Source organism: Oenanthe melanoleuca, chromosome 7, assembly GCF_029582105.1.
Source record: "Oenanthe melanoleuca isolate GR-GAL-2019-014 chromosome 7, OMel1.0, whole genome shotgun sequence".
Classification (NCBI taxonomy): domain Eukaryota; kingdom Metazoa; phylum Chordata; class Aves; order Passeriformes; family Muscicapidae; genus Oenanthe; species Oenanthe melanoleuca.
In genome coordinates, this window is record NC_079341.1 from 1,644,485 (window position 1) to 1,661,322 (window position 16,838).

General features: G+C 53.2%; 1 protein-coding gene across 1 annotated transcript; it reads left to right on the plus strand.

The window, feature by feature from the left end:
* Positions 1 to 841: 841 nt before the first annotated feature.
* On the plus strand, positions 842 to 6,336 carry LOC130255687 (maestro heat-like repeat-containing protein family member 6). Its single transcript, XM_056496648.1, has 15 exons — positions 842 to 1,235; positions 1,541 to 1,605; positions 1,715 to 1,864; positions 2,052 to 2,200; positions 2,524 to 2,671; positions 2,916 to 3,103; positions 3,193 to 3,330; positions 3,607 to 3,721; positions 3,889 to 4,029; positions 4,221 to 4,397; positions 4,540 to 4,695; positions 4,853 to 4,954; positions 5,318 to 5,420; positions 5,696 to 5,752; positions 6,043 to 6,336. The coding sequence occupies exons 2-15, from the start codon at positions 1,549 to 1,551 to the stop codon at positions 6,255 to 6,257; spliced, it is 1,896 nt and encodes a 631-aa protein (XP_056352623.1). The 5' UTR covers positions 842 to 1,235; positions 1,541 to 1,548; the 3' UTR covers positions 6,258 to 6,336.
* Positions 6,337 to 16,838: the final 10,502 nt, after the last annotated feature.

The following is a 16,838-nucleotide window of genomic DNA, read 5'->3' on the forward strand; positions in this document are numbered from 1 at the left end:
TATTTGCAGAACTCAAGAGTGTCAGAAAATCACAGGGAAGAATGACAGAATCTGTGTGCAATCTAGTTGTCCTGGGAAACTCAGCTGCTGATGGTCTTTCTGGGCTACCGCCAATCCCTTCCAAGAATAAAATTAATTCCAGGAAGGAGCAACATCATCTGACAGACACCAAGTGTTGCCAGCAGTTGCTCCAGGTGCTCCTGCATCCAGCCCCTGTAGGAAGGAGCACAGCCCCCAGTGCACGTGGCTTTGGCTCCCTCTGGCACAGAAGCCCCCGGGGCACAGGTCTCTGGGGCAGGAGCCGGGCACCAGCGCTGCCAGGGCTCGGGGGGGTGGCAGGTCTGCTTGGGCAGGGACTGCCACACCTGCTGATTTCAGTGCTCGCAGGGCCCAGGGGTCAGAGCAGCATTCGTGCCCTGGCCCACACGTTCCTTGTCTGTGTCACAGCCGCGGGTTTAGGACGGCCACCAGCCGGGACGTGTCCCAAGGAGGCCGAGCCAGCTTCTGTGCAAGGCCCCGCGCCCTTCCCGCTGCGGCTGCGTCGGAGCCCTGGGGGCTCCTTCTGCTGCCCTGAGCCCGCAGAGCAGCGCAGCGTTTGCTGATGGTTGGAGCCCTTCCTAAAGATCCTCTCGGGCTGTCTTAGACACTTGGGGAGAGGGATTCCTTCCAGCCTGGGCCACTTTGGGGTGGGCTGGGGGCAGCCCCAGGGCCGGTGGCAGTGTGTGCAAGGGCCCTTTGTGACACAGTGCAGCATGGTCACCATGGCATGGAACAGGACAGGGTGTCAAAGGACCCTTTGTGACGTGTGGTGATATAAGAGCCGGCGGTGACACGGCCACGGCACAGTGCTCGGAGCACGCGACGGGACAGGACGGGACAGAGCGGTGCCGTGAGGAGCCCCCGCACAGCGCACTCCTTCCTGCCTGACCCGGAGCTTTTCCAAGGCACTATTGCTGCAGGTGCCCTTGAGACCAGAGAGCAGGACCCGCTGTCCTACAGTCTTCTCAGGAGATTAGTCTTGCAGGAGCCTTCCAGGCTCGACTGCAGGACTCGCTGACTTGGAGCTTTTCCCGAGGCATCTCTCCTGCAAGTAGTCATCAATCCAGTCAGTAACATAAAGCAGAGACCCCCGGGAGTGCCCAAGGTGACTTCGGGGAAGGAGGAGGAAGAAAGTCCTGGAGCTGCATCAGCACAGGAGACTGAAGAGGTGGTGCAGTTCCAGCAAGCGCAGGAGGGTGAGTGGGAGATCTTTGCCTCATGGCTGCTGCCAGCTTTGCTCTATCCCATCCCATCCCATCCCATCCCATCCCATCCCATCCCATCCCATCCCATCCCATCCCATCCCATCCCATCCCATCCCATCCCATCCCATCCCCTGGGGACATGCCCAAACACAGGACAGAAGAGAGGCCAGGCACACCCCGTGCTCCATCCCCTGGGGCATCCCGGGGCTGTCCCTGCCTGGGGAGCGCAGGGCTGGGCTCTGTTCTCCGGCCTCTCCCGCAGCCCCTCAGCCCTGGCTGCGCTCGCTCTTTGCCAGGTGCAGCCATGGACCGCACACAAGAGCAGGACCCCACCCGTGGCCGCTTCCGCAGAACAGCGCAGGTACCTGCAGCCATCCCCACCTGGGCTGGGCCTGCTGTCACTGCTCAGCCCAGCACAGCGCTTGGAGCACTCCATGGAACATCCCTCTCTTCCTGCCATTCTCATACAGCTGGTTTGCAAATTCATCAAGAGAATTCGTGAGGAAGGGAACAGCGCCATGGGCACTGCGGTCAGAGCGTACCCACACATCTTCAAAACCAACACCAGTGCTGCCCTGCTGGATATGCTTGTAGAAGCGGGTTTGCCCAGTCCAAAGCAAGTAAGCAGCCTGTGGCCAGGGTTTCATCCTTCCAGGAATTGTCTGGCCTTCCAAACCACTGGGGCCTGCTGGTCCCTGTCGGCCTTTGAGGTCATCACAGTATGGTGGGAAGGGAAGCACTTCTCTGGGGAAGCTGGGGACATTACTGCCTCTGGCACATTTCCAAGTCTCCCCGTGCCTGCTTCAGGTGCCTGCCATGGTGAGGTTCATCCACCAGTGGCTCATGGCCAATGAGTCTGATGGGCACAGGCTGGACAGGACCCTGCTGGATCTCACCGAGGCACTGCCCACTGATGTGGTGATGAGTCTCCTGCGTGTAGCCCCATCGTGTGACAGGTATTGGGGCCCGCCTGCCCAGAGGGCTCAGGGCTCACCAGCCCATCGCCCTGTACAGCCTGTTCCAGGTGTCTGACCAACAGAGAGTTCCAGGGCCCTCTGGCTGCTCCCTTTCCCAGCCCTGGCATGCCAGGCCCTGAGCCTGCTGCCATGCTCCCTCCCTGCCCCTCAGGCGCCTGTCCCCACAGGGCTGGGCTGCCTGGGTGCTGCTAGTGAGGGGCAGTGGGCAGAGGCAGAGCTCGCAGCCAGCTCAGGTCCCTGCTGCTGCCCAGGCCATGGTTCTGTGACTGAGACCACCCTGAGACAGAGTTCTGACCCCACAGAGCTGCTATGGCCATGTGGAAGACAATCTTGTGCTCACCCAGGACTGCGAAGCCGGCGCAGTTGAGACTCCTCAATGTGCTGGGGAGCTCACCAGAGCACAGCACATGCACCTCCGATGGGGACACAACGAGAGTCTTATCCCTGGCTGTGAGTTTCTGGAACTGGCCTTTGCTCACCCCAAGGCTGCCTCTCCAGCAGCTCTCCACCCTCCTTTCCCCACTGCATCTCCCAGCCTCAGGTGCTGGGCTGAATCCCGGCCTAGGGGCAGCTTCAGGGGCACCAGGCCCGGAGCACCCCCTGCGTCTCCCCTGGCCTCTCCCTGCCACGCTCGGGCCCTGCCGCACCGACACCTCGGCACTGAGCGCTGTCTCGGGCTGTTTGTCCTTTGCAGGCAACTGTGGTGATGTGGAAGATCCTCCAGGAGCCCTGCATCCCACAAATAGTGACACTGTATTGCACCCGCCTATTTGTCCACCTGCTCTTCCAAGCGTACTTCAGCACTCTGGATACACCAGAGGAGGTGGATAAATTCTGGAAGGAGTGCCAGCAGCAACACGGCTTTGACGCCAGCCCCAACAGGTTCTCCATTCCAGTCCTTCTGTCCCTGCCATGTCCCCAGGGCAGGAGCCAGTGCTCCCAGTGTGACCTGAGCTTTGTTCTGCACACAGGTTTGCAGTGCAGACCCTGAAGTCCCTGCTCTGTCGAAGGCAGTATGAGGGTGTGGTGACAGCAGTGGAACACAACCATGGTTGGGACATGCTGCTGTCTTCTGACACCCAGCACTATGCCATGGGTCTTCTGGCCAGGTGAGATCCCCCTCTCCCCACAGCCTCTGACATTGGTGCTCTGTGCCCGGGGTGCCCCACACAGTCCCCGTGCTCATGGGCCAGATGGCCTTGTCACTGAGGGACAGCCAAGCAGACTGGAAAAGGCAGGGAAAGGAGGGTGCCCACAAGGAGCTGCCTCCCAAATGGCCTAGGCCCACTTGCAGGATGGTGGGGAAAGACTAGAACTCTTGGAATAAGTCCAGGGAGAGATTTGCGCCCCTGGCTCACAGTCTTGGTTACTTTTACCCCTGCCAGGGAGATTTCCCGTGTCTCCCTACCCTTGTGTTCCCGGATCATTTGTTACCTGCTCCAACTTCTCAGCACACGGGAGCCACGCTGGGACCTGCCTGCCCTGGCATTCCTTGTGGAGGTGAGCCTGATGGCCAGCGCTGCCTCCCTGAGCTGCCTCCCAGCTCTCTGTCCTCTCGTAGCCACAGCTGCCTGGGACGGTGCCCGTGCCCTGTGCTGCTGTCTGGGCCCAGCCCTGTGCGCTTCTGGGCTCCTGTGTGTCCCCTGTCACTGCCCTGTGCCTTTCAGATCCTCAAGTACCAGGACTTGAGTGAACGCACTGGTAAACGCCTCCTACAAATCCTGGAACTGCACCTGCAGAACGAGCGCAGGGACAGGCGATGCCGGGCGCTCAGGGCCCTTCTCGAGCTCAGTGACAATCCCTGGATGGTGAGAAGGGGGCAGTGGCTGAAGCTGTGCTGGGGACAGCAGCCCCTTGGGCTTGGCTGGGCTTCAGGTGCTGGGGCAGGTGCTCCCAGCTCTCCTGCCTCCTGGTTCAGCTGCCCAAGTGCTTTGGGACAGGCCTTTGGACTCCAAGGCTTGACACAGGGTGGGGTTTCACAGACTTGTGTTCCACACAGGCCGAAAAAATGCGCAGCCTGACAGAAAGTCTTGTGGAGCTCCTGCGGGACACAGATGGAGAGACAGTTGAGATGACAATCATGCTACTCAGCTTTATAGTGCTGGAAAACGACATGCTGATAGCCACCCCCATCACCCTGCAGCTGGCTGAGGCGCTCCTGCCACTCTTTGATCACGTAAGGCTCTGTGCCCCCAGCCACGGCACTGGGAGCAGCCAGGACACTTTGTGCCCTGTGGATTTGCAGCCTGGTGTGCAATTGATGGAGAGGGCATCCTGGGCAGCCGATGATGAGGTCTTTCATTCTTCCTTTCATATAGGACAATAGCCAGGTGCAGGAGGTGTCCATATTGCTCTATCAAACATTGGTGACACTTGCATTGGAAAAAAGAAAAAAGACCCTGAAAACACACGTGCGGCAGAGCCTGGTCCCACTCTTCTTACACTGCCATGACAAGAATCCAGATGTGGCAGAGGTGAGGAATCGTGGGCTGCTGGTGTCCGCCTGGGAGGGTCTCAGCTGCCTCCGGCCCTGGTGCCTGGCGGGCTGCAGCCTCCTCCAGGCCTTGGCACAGGGATGCGGGTCCTGTGCCCTGAACTGCGGGGACATCTCCACATCTCTGCTGCTCTCAGGCCTCCCGGGAAGCGCTGCATTGTGTGGCCAAATTCATGAAGAGGAGGAATCTCATGCAGCTCGTGAAGACAGCGCAGCTGTGGAAGTTCGCCCAGTGCCTGGTAAGGACGGCCTGGAAGCGCCAGGCTCAGGCTGGAGCAGCCCCCTGAGCGCGGCGCTCACTGTGTGCGCTCGGCAGCTGCGGCCCTGCCCAGCGCTGCACGCAGGGGCCGCACGGGCTCTTCTCCAGGCTCCTGCGGCCCCGAGCCGGCTGCCCACGGAGCCCCGGCCCAGCGGGGCTGCGGGCCGGGCCGGCACCGCGGCTCCCCGGGCACAGCCGGCCCTGTGCCCCTGCAGAGCCCGGCCCAGCGGCTGCTGGCCGCGCTCAGGGCTGTGCGGGCAGGGGAGGCCGGGGCCGGGCGCGGGCAGCGCCTGCCAAAGGGCCGGAGCCCGCCCCGACCCTTCCCTGCCGCCGCTCTCTGCAGCTGGCAGAGGACAGGAGCCGAGCGGCCGAGCACCTGCGCCAGGCCCTGCGGTACCTGCGGAGCCCACAGGAGCCCCTGCGAGAGGCGGCCGTCAGGTTCACGGGTGAGCCCGGGCTCCCTCCCCGCCCCGCCGCAGCTCGGCCCCAGCCCCGCCTGCTGCCCCGGCAGCTTCTGCCATCCGGGCCCGGCGCCGTGGAGCCCCGGCTGCCCTCGGCGCTGCTGCCGCCCTCTCGCAGCCGTGCCCTTGGGCGGCAGCGTGCGGCAAGGGCCCGGGCTGAGCCCTGCCGGGCCACGAGGGCCAGTGGCCACAGGGCTGGCAGCGCCGCTGGCAGGGAGCTGTGCCGCTGGGCAAAGCCGTGACAGGGTCTGTGTTCCCAGGGATGGCCAAGCGGTACCTGAGGGGGACGAAGAAAGAGCTGCAGGTGCTCAGTGAGGGTGAGTGAGGGCAGCGAGCTGTCAGCGCCGCTGGCAGGAGGAGCTGCAATCCCTGCCCCAGCTGCGGAGGGCTCTGCTCCCTGTGCGGACGGAGGGCAGCGAGGGCAGAGCACAGAGAGATTTCAGGGGCACGTGGGGGATTTGTGGCCATCAGCTTCGGGCTGATCCCGGTGGTCCCTGCTCTCTCATGGCCATGGCTACAAGCGGGCTGGGATCACCCTGACACGGGGATCTCCTCGTGTCCCTGCAGACCTGGGATCTGACCGTGACTCTGATCCTTTCACTTCCAGCCCTCGAAGATATGGCAGATAACACCAGCCGTGCCCGTGGAAGCCGGGCCGTTCAATCTTTTCACATCCCCAAGGCAGTAGAGCGGCCTCGCGTCTCCATGTTCCAGAGGCTGCGAGATCATCTTCACCGGGCATGGAGAGCACGGCCCCGTCTGTCAGGCCTCGGCTGCCTGCGCTGCTGGAGATCTCCTAAGAGATCTGCTGGAGCCTCCTGAGCCAGTGGGATTTTCTTCAAGATTGTTCATTTCTTCTTTTTGTTTTGCTTTAGTATAGAAATATAGGATGTGTTAGACTAGACAGACTCACAGGATTTTTCATTTGCTGCCCAGGGTCTGCAGGGCACTGGAGAAGAGGGGGAGGAGGGTGCCTGTGCTCAGCAAGCTGCCCAGGCGTGCAGTGCTGCAGGGAAAATGGCCAGAAGCCCCTTGGCCTTTGGTGGTTGTGCTGAAGCCTTTGTGCTGCCGACAGAGCGGGTGGGCAGGGGCCGGAGCTGCGGGGATCCCTGCGAGACCGGTGCCTGGAGATGGCCACGACCCCTGTCCCAGCCAGGAACCGCCATGGGTGCTCTCCTGCCTGGGTGTTCCTGGCTGGATTGCTGAGGGCTCTGAGGTGCCCCTTGATCCAGCACCATAAGCAGCTCCAGGGCAGCCGCCTTGTTCCTGGCACCTGCCTGTTCTGGAGCTTCCCAAAAGAAGAAGCAGGGGCTGTTTTGCAGCCATGCCCAAGAGACTGGAAGGGTGCCCTCCCTCTGATCCACTTGCTTGGCTTTCTGACTGGCTCTGAGGCAGGGGCTGCCATTCCTCACTTGTGGGGACCAGATCCGCACCCAGGATCCCGGCACTGCCTGGCAGCGCTCCGGACACTGGCACGGTCACGCGCCCGAGTCTCGGGCACTGTGCTGCTGCTTCATTTGCTCTCTGGAACACCCAAAGCTCTCTGTGAAGCCCTGGTGCTCTCTGGTTCTGCCCTCTTCCTGACCCTGTGCAGGGATGGAGCATTGCTGTGCTTTCAGGAAGCGATTCTTGAACCCTTCCAGCATTCCAAGCTCCTTTGCCCTCCATGAGTGCTTGCCATGGAATCCCTCCCAGCTGCGTTCAGAGCATACTCAGGTTGGCTCTTCTAAAACCCAGGGGCTTCAGGGTGCTCAGCAAGACTTTGAACTCCACATTGTTGTGGAACTGGAGCTTCAGCACAGAGACCTTTCCAGCCTGATCTGCCCTCGTTCCTCTGCGTCTCTGCACAAAACACGGCGCGGAAGAGAACGGCAGGAGGGGCCTGTGAGTCCCAGGGCTCTGGATTTGTGCTGCTTTAGCTCCACAGAGATGCAGGCAAAGTGAAGAAGCCAAACTGTTTATTGATGAAAGGCAAAGAAAAGGGATGAGCTCAAGGGGAAAAAAGGAGAGGGTCTCAGGGCTGGAGGGAGGGAGCTGTCAAAAGGGTCAGAGAGTGGAGGGAAAAAGAAGGGGATGGGCAGGGTCTGACAGCTGGAGGGAGAGAGTAGGCAGGGAGAAGGCTTGAGGCAAAATGACTGTTCCAATCGTGCTCTGCCTGGAGCTCCAGCAGCCCAGAGAGGTGGTGTGCTCTTCAGTGTCGCTTGGTGTGTTCTTGGAACACTGGTTCACTGGATCTTGAAGATGATGAATTCGTTAGCTCTGTGGGGAAACTGGGCTTAATTTTCCAGGTTACAGCATCATGGACTGGAATCTTGCGTCTGAACTTGAAGAGCTGGAAGAGGAAGGAACAGAGCCACGATCACAGCCTGGATCAGTGGGGACATTAAAAGACCCCCATGCCATGGCTATCGCACCCTGCTCTGGCAATGGCCATGACAGAGCAGGGACCACCAGGAGCAGCCCGAAGCTGCTGGCCACGAATCCCCCACATGCCCCTGAAATCTCTCTGTGCTCTGCCCTCGCCGCCCCCCGTCTGCACAGGGAGCAGAGACCTCCACAGCCACGACAGGGATTGCAGCCCCTCCTGTCAGCGACACTGCCCTCACCCTTGTAGATGAGCCGGGTCTCACCTTGCTGCCTCCGCAAGTACTGTCCTTCGATCTCTGGGAACACAGAGCTGGTTACGGACCCTGGCCCAGATCCTACTGCTGCAGGACAGGGAGGGAGCCCGGGCTCACCCATGAACCTGACGGCCGCCTCTCGCAGGGGCTCCTGTGGGCACCGCAGGTACCGCAGGGCCTGGCGCAGGTGCTCGGCCGCTCGGCTCCTGTCCTCTGCCAGCTGCAGAGAGCGGCGGGAGGGAAGGGTCGGGGCGGGCTCCGGCCCTTTGGCAGGCGCTGCCCGCGCCCGGCCCCGGCCTCCCCTGCCCGCACAGCCCTGAGCGCGGCCAGCAGCCGCTGGGCCGGGCTCTGCAGGGGCACAGGGCCGGCTGTGCCCGGGGAGCCGCGGTGCCGGCCCGGCCCGCAGCCCCGCTGGGCCGGGGCTCCGTGGGCAGCCGGCTCGGGGCCGCAGGAGCCTGGAGAAGAGCCCGTGCGGCCCCTGCGTGCAGCGCTGGGCAGGGCCGCAGCTGCCGGCGCACACAGTGAGCGCCGCGCTCAGGGGCTGCTCCAGCCTGAGCCTGGCGCTTCCAGGCCGTCCTTACCAGGCACTGGGCGAACTTCCACAGCTGCCCTGTATTCAGCACCCTCTGGAGATGTGTCTTTCTCAAGAACCCGGCCACGCAAACCAGCAATTCCCGAGAAGCCTGAGAGCAGCAAGATGTGGAGATGTCCCCGCAGTTCAGGACACAGGACCCGCGTCCCTGTGCCAAGGCCTGGAGGAGGCTGCAGCCCGGGAGGTGCCAGAGCAGAGGCAGCTGAGCCGCCTCCCAGAGATCCACCAGCATCTCACAAAACCTCACCTTGGCCACGTGCTGGTTCTCATCATGGCAGTGTAAGAAGAGTGGGAGCAGGCTCTGGCTCACAATTCTCTCCAGGGCCTTTTTTCCCTCGTCCACTACCAAGTCCATCACCGTGCAGAAGAGGTGAATGGAAAGCAGCTGCACATGGCTGTTGTCCTGGAGGAATGGTGGAGGAAAAGACCTCAGAAGCAACTTCTCCAGAGTACCTTGACGAAGGCCCAAAAATCTAGAAGGCACAAAGTTTGTGGGCAGCAGCCATTGCTCGTGGCTGGGGGCACAGAGCCTTACGTTTTCCAGGAGCGACAGGAGTGGCTCAGCCAGCTTTGGGGCAGCCATGCTGGATATCATGAGGTGTTTGTTCTGGAACATATTTATGAACACAGAGAGGGACATGCCGATCACCTCTCCATCTGTACCAGCCAACAGCTTCAAAATGCTTCGAGACAGACTGCGTATAGGTCTGGCCTGTGTGGAAGACAAGGCTGTGCTGTGAAGCCATGAACGGCTCCACCAACACCGCCCTGGCACTGCAACCTCACCCTGCTGCCGCAGGGCCCAGCGGCCAAAGGCCTGTCCCAAAGAGCTCAGGGAGGTGAGGCAGGAGAGCTGGCATACTCCTATGGAATAATGACATTCCAACTGTTGAGAATTTAGAATCCTACCATATGCCCTCTCAAATTCCCACTATATTCCCAAGGAATAACAGCATTCCAGGTGTCAGGAATTGAGAATCCTCCGTTTCACTCCCACATTCCCATCAAAATCTTGGAATTATACTACTCTGAGCATTGGGAATTTAGAATTCTTCAGTTCCAACCCCAAATTCCCATGGAATTACAGCATTCCTGGTGTTGAGATTTTGAATTCTTCATATGCCCTCCCAAATTCCAAGGGAATAACAACTATCCAGGCTTGGGGAATTTGGAATCCTCTAGTTCCCTTCCAAAATTCCCAAGGAATAACGACATTCTGTTTGCCAGGAATTTAGAATCCTCCAAATTCCCCCTCAGATTACCACGGAATACCCGCATTCCGAGCCTTGAGAATTTCAAACTCAAAATTCCCACAGGAACCCCGAAGAATAACAGCATTCCAGGAAGCAGGAATTGAGAATCCTCCAGTTCCACTCCCAAATTCCCAAGGAGAAGCAGAAATCTGGGTGTCAGGAATTCGTAATCTTCTAGCTCTGTGCCCAAATCTCCATGGGAATAACAGCATTCCGGGTGTCAGGAATTGAGAATCCCCCATAAAGCATCCCAAAATCCCACACAATCCCAAGAAAAGCAGCATTACATGTGTAATGAATTGAGAACCCTCCAGCTCTTCTCCCAAATTCTCTTGGAATAATGGCATTCCAGGTGTCAGAAATTTCATATCGTCCATATGCCCTTCCAAATGCCCATGGAATAAAAGCATCTTAGGCATAGGGAAAGTAGAATGATCTCGTTTCCCTCCCAGATTCCCATGGAATTATGGCTTCCACGACATTGGGAATTTAGAATTTGCCAGTTCCCATTCCAAATTCCCAGGGAATAACAGAATTCTGGGCATCAGGTGTGGGGGTCCAGAGTATTCCTCTGGCTTCCTTGGAAGGTTTAAGACCCCCCTGGCGGGGTCCCCAAAGACCCTGGAATGGGACCCAGGTGTCTCGGGGGCTGGATTTGGCTCCCTTGGAGCAGTTTGCCAACATTGAGAGAAGAAATGCAAGCCACAAGAGTAAATAGAGTGTAAATTAGACTGTTAGAATGTAGAATTAGCAGATTTCTAGAATGTTTGTGATAAGGGACACGTGGCCAAGATGGAGAATTGGGGGTGTGAATACCTCTTCCTTCTTCTCCTCCGTGTCATCCATGCTGGGTGACACGCTGGCACTTTTAGATTGGACAAGAACAGATCTGGACCATGTAACAAGATTGTATTGTATTGGGGGTCATTTGTAAATACCTAGTACGTAGTTTAGACTATAAAAGATAAGTCCTGCCTCTGCCAGGCAGATTCTGCCATGGACGTCTGGCGGACAGACTGCTGTTCGCTGGACAAAGCATTCCTAAGATAAGCAACAATAAACAACCATGAAAACCTCTAAGAACAGCCTCCTGCAGTCTCTCATCGGCGGGCATTGGAAAGAGCTGGGTTCCAAACCACCTGCATGTCCACCAGAGGTGATCTCAGGTCTAAGGAGACACCTCAGGATGTGACATTTGGCGTCCTCTGGATGGGCTGCAGCCTACAAAGGTGGGTGCGGACCCCTGGACCCTGAAAACCCAGCTCGAGAAGATGCACACAGCTGGAGGAGACCCCCTCAGGCAGAGACATTTGACTACCTGGCTGGTCCTTGTAGCCTGCAAAGGCAGGTACAGACCTCCAGAAGACCGAGCTTCAGAAGAGGCACGCCGTTGAAAAGGACTGCGGAGGAGATTTTTGGCCCTCTGCCAAGAAAAGCCGAGGTCCAGACGCGCGTCGGAGAGGAGGTGTCCCGGGAAGCCTCGCTCCTGTGCACTGCTGGTCAGTTTCAGGAACCTCCGAATCGATTTTGGACAAATTGCTTTTGGGTAAGACGGTTCAGATTCAGATACATCATAGGAACAATATAGGCAGAACTCTCAGCCAGGAACAGCTCACTTTACCATCCATTTTGAAAGTTTTAGCTTTTGTTCATCCTGTCTCTGTCACAGTGAAGGAATTCTGAGATTTTTTTGTGTGGGTGAAGCTTCATTACCCACAGGCAGAAACAAATGTACTATTTACAGCAGGATTCTGGCAAAAAGTTAATTGTAATTGATATAAGTCTGTAACTCTGAAAGATAAGGGAGTGAAGGACTCCCGAAAGTGTAGCTTTATCCAGTCTCTCCTTGGCAGAAAGCAATTAAAGTCCCTCAGAGACTGGGGAAGGATTCTCACCTAGCTATGAGCTGGGGGAGGGAAGTTTATGGCTGCCGTGCCAGCAGCAGTGGGTTCAGCAAAGGATTTTTTAACGGTAGCACAAGTTATGTTAGAGGCATTGTCTGCTGAAAAAATAAAGGTTTCTAGTCCTCTGAAGGCCATAGAGGGTCTCTCAGGACTTGAAAAGAGGACATCCAGCCAGCAGCTGGTGTCTACACAAACTGTCTGCCAGCAGCAGACCAGTTCGTCTTCGGACATCCTAGATTCCTCAGATTCACCCAAATTCCTAGAATTACCTGAACCTACCCCTAAATCGGGAAAAATCAGAATGGAGGTTTTTCCAAAGAATTTTGACGATTTAGACTTTTGTTTTTTCAATCCCTCAAAAATGACCTCACCACCAGCAGGGAGGCAATTGCATTCTACCCAGGGAGCGGTGGGGGGATCAAGGGAGGGAGATGAAATGGGACACACGATACCTTATACTTCTACAATGCTAGAACAGACAATTCGTGGTGCTGCGGGAATACACAGAGTAACTGCAACGCCATCGGGATTTCAGATCAGGGACACTTTACGGGCTTTGACACCACTTTCGCGGAGAGGGACGCCACAGATCTCGGAAAGCGGGGCGGGGGGGGACAGGAACGCGTGCAGCAGTGGCGGGGGGTGGAGATATGAGTATAGAAACCGCAGCGCGATTCATTGTCCGCGGAAAAACCCCGTTGGTCAGTGGCGCCTCATGGGGAACCCAGGCGGAGCGACCCCCAGGGGCGGCGGGATCGATCCCTGACGCGGCGGGCGGGGGAATTTCTCGCGGCCGGGGGGAGGTGGCTCCGGGCGGGATCGGCGCGGCGAGATTCGCGGGGGTGGCGCCGCCCATGCTGGGGACGGGCTGGGTCTCGGCTGCCGGCACAGGAGCGGCGGCGGGGCCAGCCACGTCCGGGGGGGACGAGTCACACCCGGGAGGGAGAGCAGGACAGCCCGACCCGGGAGCAGCCAGCGGCGCATGCGTGGTTCGACCTGGGCGTGGGGAACACGCAGGCGTGGCGCCTGGAGATGCCAACATCCCCGAACACGAAAGTGACAGAAACAGAACAGGGACACAGGCATCACAGCATGCGGGCACAAAGGCCAAGATTTAGTTCACAGAGCAGTAATTCCAGCGTGGCAGGGCCAGAAATGAGTCACCACAGGGCGGAGCCGGCCCGTGCCGGACGGAGGACGGGGTGCAGCAGCAGCGGCCCTGGCCCCGGCCCCGAGCAGGAAGCGCGCGGCAAACACAAAACCCAGAAATGTCAGCGATGCAGGGAAAACTGTTTCAGGGAAAGACAGATTCAAAAAGGGGAAAAATTCATGCTTTGTAAAGTCAAAAGAGAAAAATTTAACAACTTTTAAGCAATTGCAGGCAGCTGCCCGAACAGAGCTGATTCAAAGAAAACCCAGACACAGCAGCGGGAGGTCCCCAGCCCGGGGCTCACAGAGAGGAGGGGGAGCACCGCTGCCCCGCTCCCAAAAAAAAAAGGCTCTGACAGTACCCCCGCTGCTCTCCCCTGCCCTGCACGGGTCAAGTGCTGCTGAGGGGAAGAGGAATGGGGGATGGAGAGACACCAAGACCTGTTTTTATCTATATTGTGGAGAACAAGCAGAACGAGGGAAATTGATAAGAGACTCAATTTTATTTTCAGTTCTTGTATGTTAAACTAAGGTGTTTGTTTTTGCATTGTTAAAAAGATGCTGATAATTTTAAGAGTGATGAAGGTATTTTAATAGTATTAGGTATTTTAATAATTGAAGGTATAATAAGGTATTTTGTATTTTATTTGAATACACATCATCTATATTTAGTGATTTGTTATTTCTCAGATATGAGTGTACGTTTATTTAAATGTCAACATTGAGTTTTAATTTTCCTATAGTTAATTGTTTCAAAGAAACCAGTTTCTAAGTATTTGCAATACTGTCAATATAAATCAATAGATTTCGAATTCTTATAAGAAGCTTGCAGATTTATGTTTTGCAGATTTATGAATATTTTAGTTTTCCCTTCAAATCAAATTGCAATGGATTTCTAGTCTACATTTTTAAAATTATCAATGAAATGTTGTGTGAACACAAATCAAGACCACTTCTAGGATCATCATTTGAATTGTAAAACTTAATTTAAATCAAAATTCTTTTCACATATATTGGAAAAGCAGTATTTATCTATCAGTTCAATTTTTAAGATTTAAATATAATTTCTATATTTAATTTTAAAAACACTGTAATAAGATTGTATGAATTCTGCATCACAGAATGATTTTATTTTCTGTTTCATTGTTTAATTTGAACTCTTTCAGCATTTTAAGTAAGTTTTGGAAAGTCTCCAGGTGTATTCTTGAATCAAATGTGTAATTAGTTAAGTTGTGAACTTAATGGTTTTTTGTCTTTCTTTTATTAATTCTCTCTTTTATTTTGGCAGGTCTTTTGTGACCTGGCCCTGTGTAAGTTTTGAATATTTTGCAGAATTTCAGAAAATTACTTGAGCTCCATTCTCAGAATGAATTTCTAGTGTTATGGTTTTTCTGAGTTGCTATCACAGAAGCATTGCAGCAGCTTGCCATGTTCAAAGCATTTTACCCTAAAGAAGAATTTTAGAGAAAATGAGTTGCTAAAGGAATTTGATTTCTTCTTCACCTTGAAATATTTTGTATTGTAGTTTTGTTGTTAAGAATTGTGAGTTTTTTTTTCTTTAATAAGAAGATGTCAGGGAGTTCTCTTCCAATTAGAGTTTAGGCTCTGGCCAAGCCTTGATTCTAACTGAAAGAGAAAAATGTGTAAACCCAGGAGTTTTCTGCATCAAAATAATATTCCAGTCGTTTGGATTGGCAATATGACCTTGTCAGTATGACAGCTGAAGCTAACCTTGAAGTGAATTGGGTGTTCATTTTCCGGAGATGACCATCTGATTCCTCATTGAATCGAGGTTTGTCAGCTGTTTGCAGACCCTGAGGTGAAGACACAGTTTTTTAAGAGGTGATGACACAGTTTTTAAAAATTGATGATTATCTAATCTTGTAAATGTATGTTTGATGTTTAAGGTATTGATAATTGCTGTATTGTGTTTTGACTTCAGAAGATTTAAACTTTGTGTTTGTTTTTTGTTAGAAAATAGTTGAAGGAAAATTCTCCAGTTTTGATCAAAAATCTAGAAACAAAGAAAAATTGAAAAGCTTTCAAAATAAGTATTTGGGGGAAGGGTTCTGCTTGTGTCTCCACAGAGAGAGGACAAAGATGAATGCCAATGAGATACGTGAGGCAATGTCCAGCCAAGATGCGGGCAGATGCCAGCCCTGGAAGTGAAAGGGCAAGCTCACAGATTGAATCAGAAACAAAGATGATGAACTTCTCTCCAGACAACTGACTTGAAAAACTAATAAACCTCTTTAGATGGGTCAGTGGGCCTTGAAGAAGAAGAAATTGAGTGATTTGAAGAATTTAGTCAAGATGATGATTTGCTCATTGTGGCATCCATGCAACAGAAGCTGCAAAAAGTTCATGACTGTCTTATCACAAAAGTGCAAAAGGCTGGATTGGAAATTAGCACTTCAAGATTTGTGAAATTGCACACTGGAATTTTTCATGTTTGTTACTCTGAAGAAGACCTCTGGTTCATGGAGATTGCTTCATGATCTCAGAAAGCTGAATGAGACTGTAAAGCCTCAGAAAATAGAAATCAGCTCAAAAATCAACAATTTGCAAGACCTACAACAATTTTTTGGAAAGATAAACTGGATGAAACTGATTTTAGAAATCACAAGAGAAGACCTTTCATTTTATTTAATTTTCTGAAAGGAACAGCGATATCAAATTTCCTAAAACTCTCACACCAAAAGTACGAAGAGCTTTGGAAAAGGTTGCAGAAATTTTATAGCAGAAACAAGCACATCGTTATTTAGATTCATTGCCTTTTTGTTTAGTGGTGTTGAGAGAAGGAACACAGTCATATGGTTTAATTTTTTAATGGGATGAGTCTTAAAGGGACCAACTTTTAATTATAGAGTGGATTTTTCTATCTTACCAATTCCCGAAGACAATTTTTACAGATTTAAAAATAATAGATCATAATAAAGGGAAAAACAAGGCTGATGACAATGACAGGCAGAGATTTTTTATAATGCATTTACCCATGAAAAAGCAGTGTTTTGATTTGGCACACCAAAATCACTGGATTTGGCAATTGTATTGTTATATTATACAGGTATTTATACAATTCACTATCTGAGTCACAGGTTGTTGAAAGCAAAATTAAAGTTCAGAGAAAAATCAAAAATGAGTGAGGACCATTGGACGAGATCATAGTGTTCACTGATGGTTCAGGGAAAACTCACAAATCAGTAATTATATATCAGAATTAAATTATAGGAAAATAGGAATTGGATGTGGAAACAGTGCAAAATTCACCACAAATTGTGAAATTGGCAGCAATGGTCAGAGTTTTTGAATTGTTCTAGTAACCCCTTGATTTAATTAAAGATTCGGTGCATGTGAAAAACATAGTTAAAAGATTGGAAGGGTCACTTTTAAAGAAAACAAGCAATGACATTCTATATTCATATTTATCATATATGAAAACATTGCAGAAAAACAGGACACATAAATATTCTATTACACATATTAAAGCTCATCATTCCCAGAATTTTGGTAGAGGGAATGCATGGACAGATGGATTGACCATGTCTTTTGCAAACCTTGCCAGATATTTTTAAGCAGGTAAAATTAAGCCATGCATTTTTCATCAAAATACACAAGCATTGATTGAATTTTTTCACATTTCAAAAAAGCCAAGCAAAAGAAATTACTTAGTCCCATCGGGATTGTCAAATGATATAGTCGCCAGTTTTTATGGGAGCAGTCAACCCTAGGGGACTGCAAGGTCTTCAACTGTAGCAGACGGACGTGACAAAATACTCATTTTTTGGAAAACTGAAAAAACATTTATATTCTAGTTGACATCATTTTATGAACAATTTTAGAGAAAAAAAAAAGGGGGGGGAGACAGAAGCTATGCCTCATGT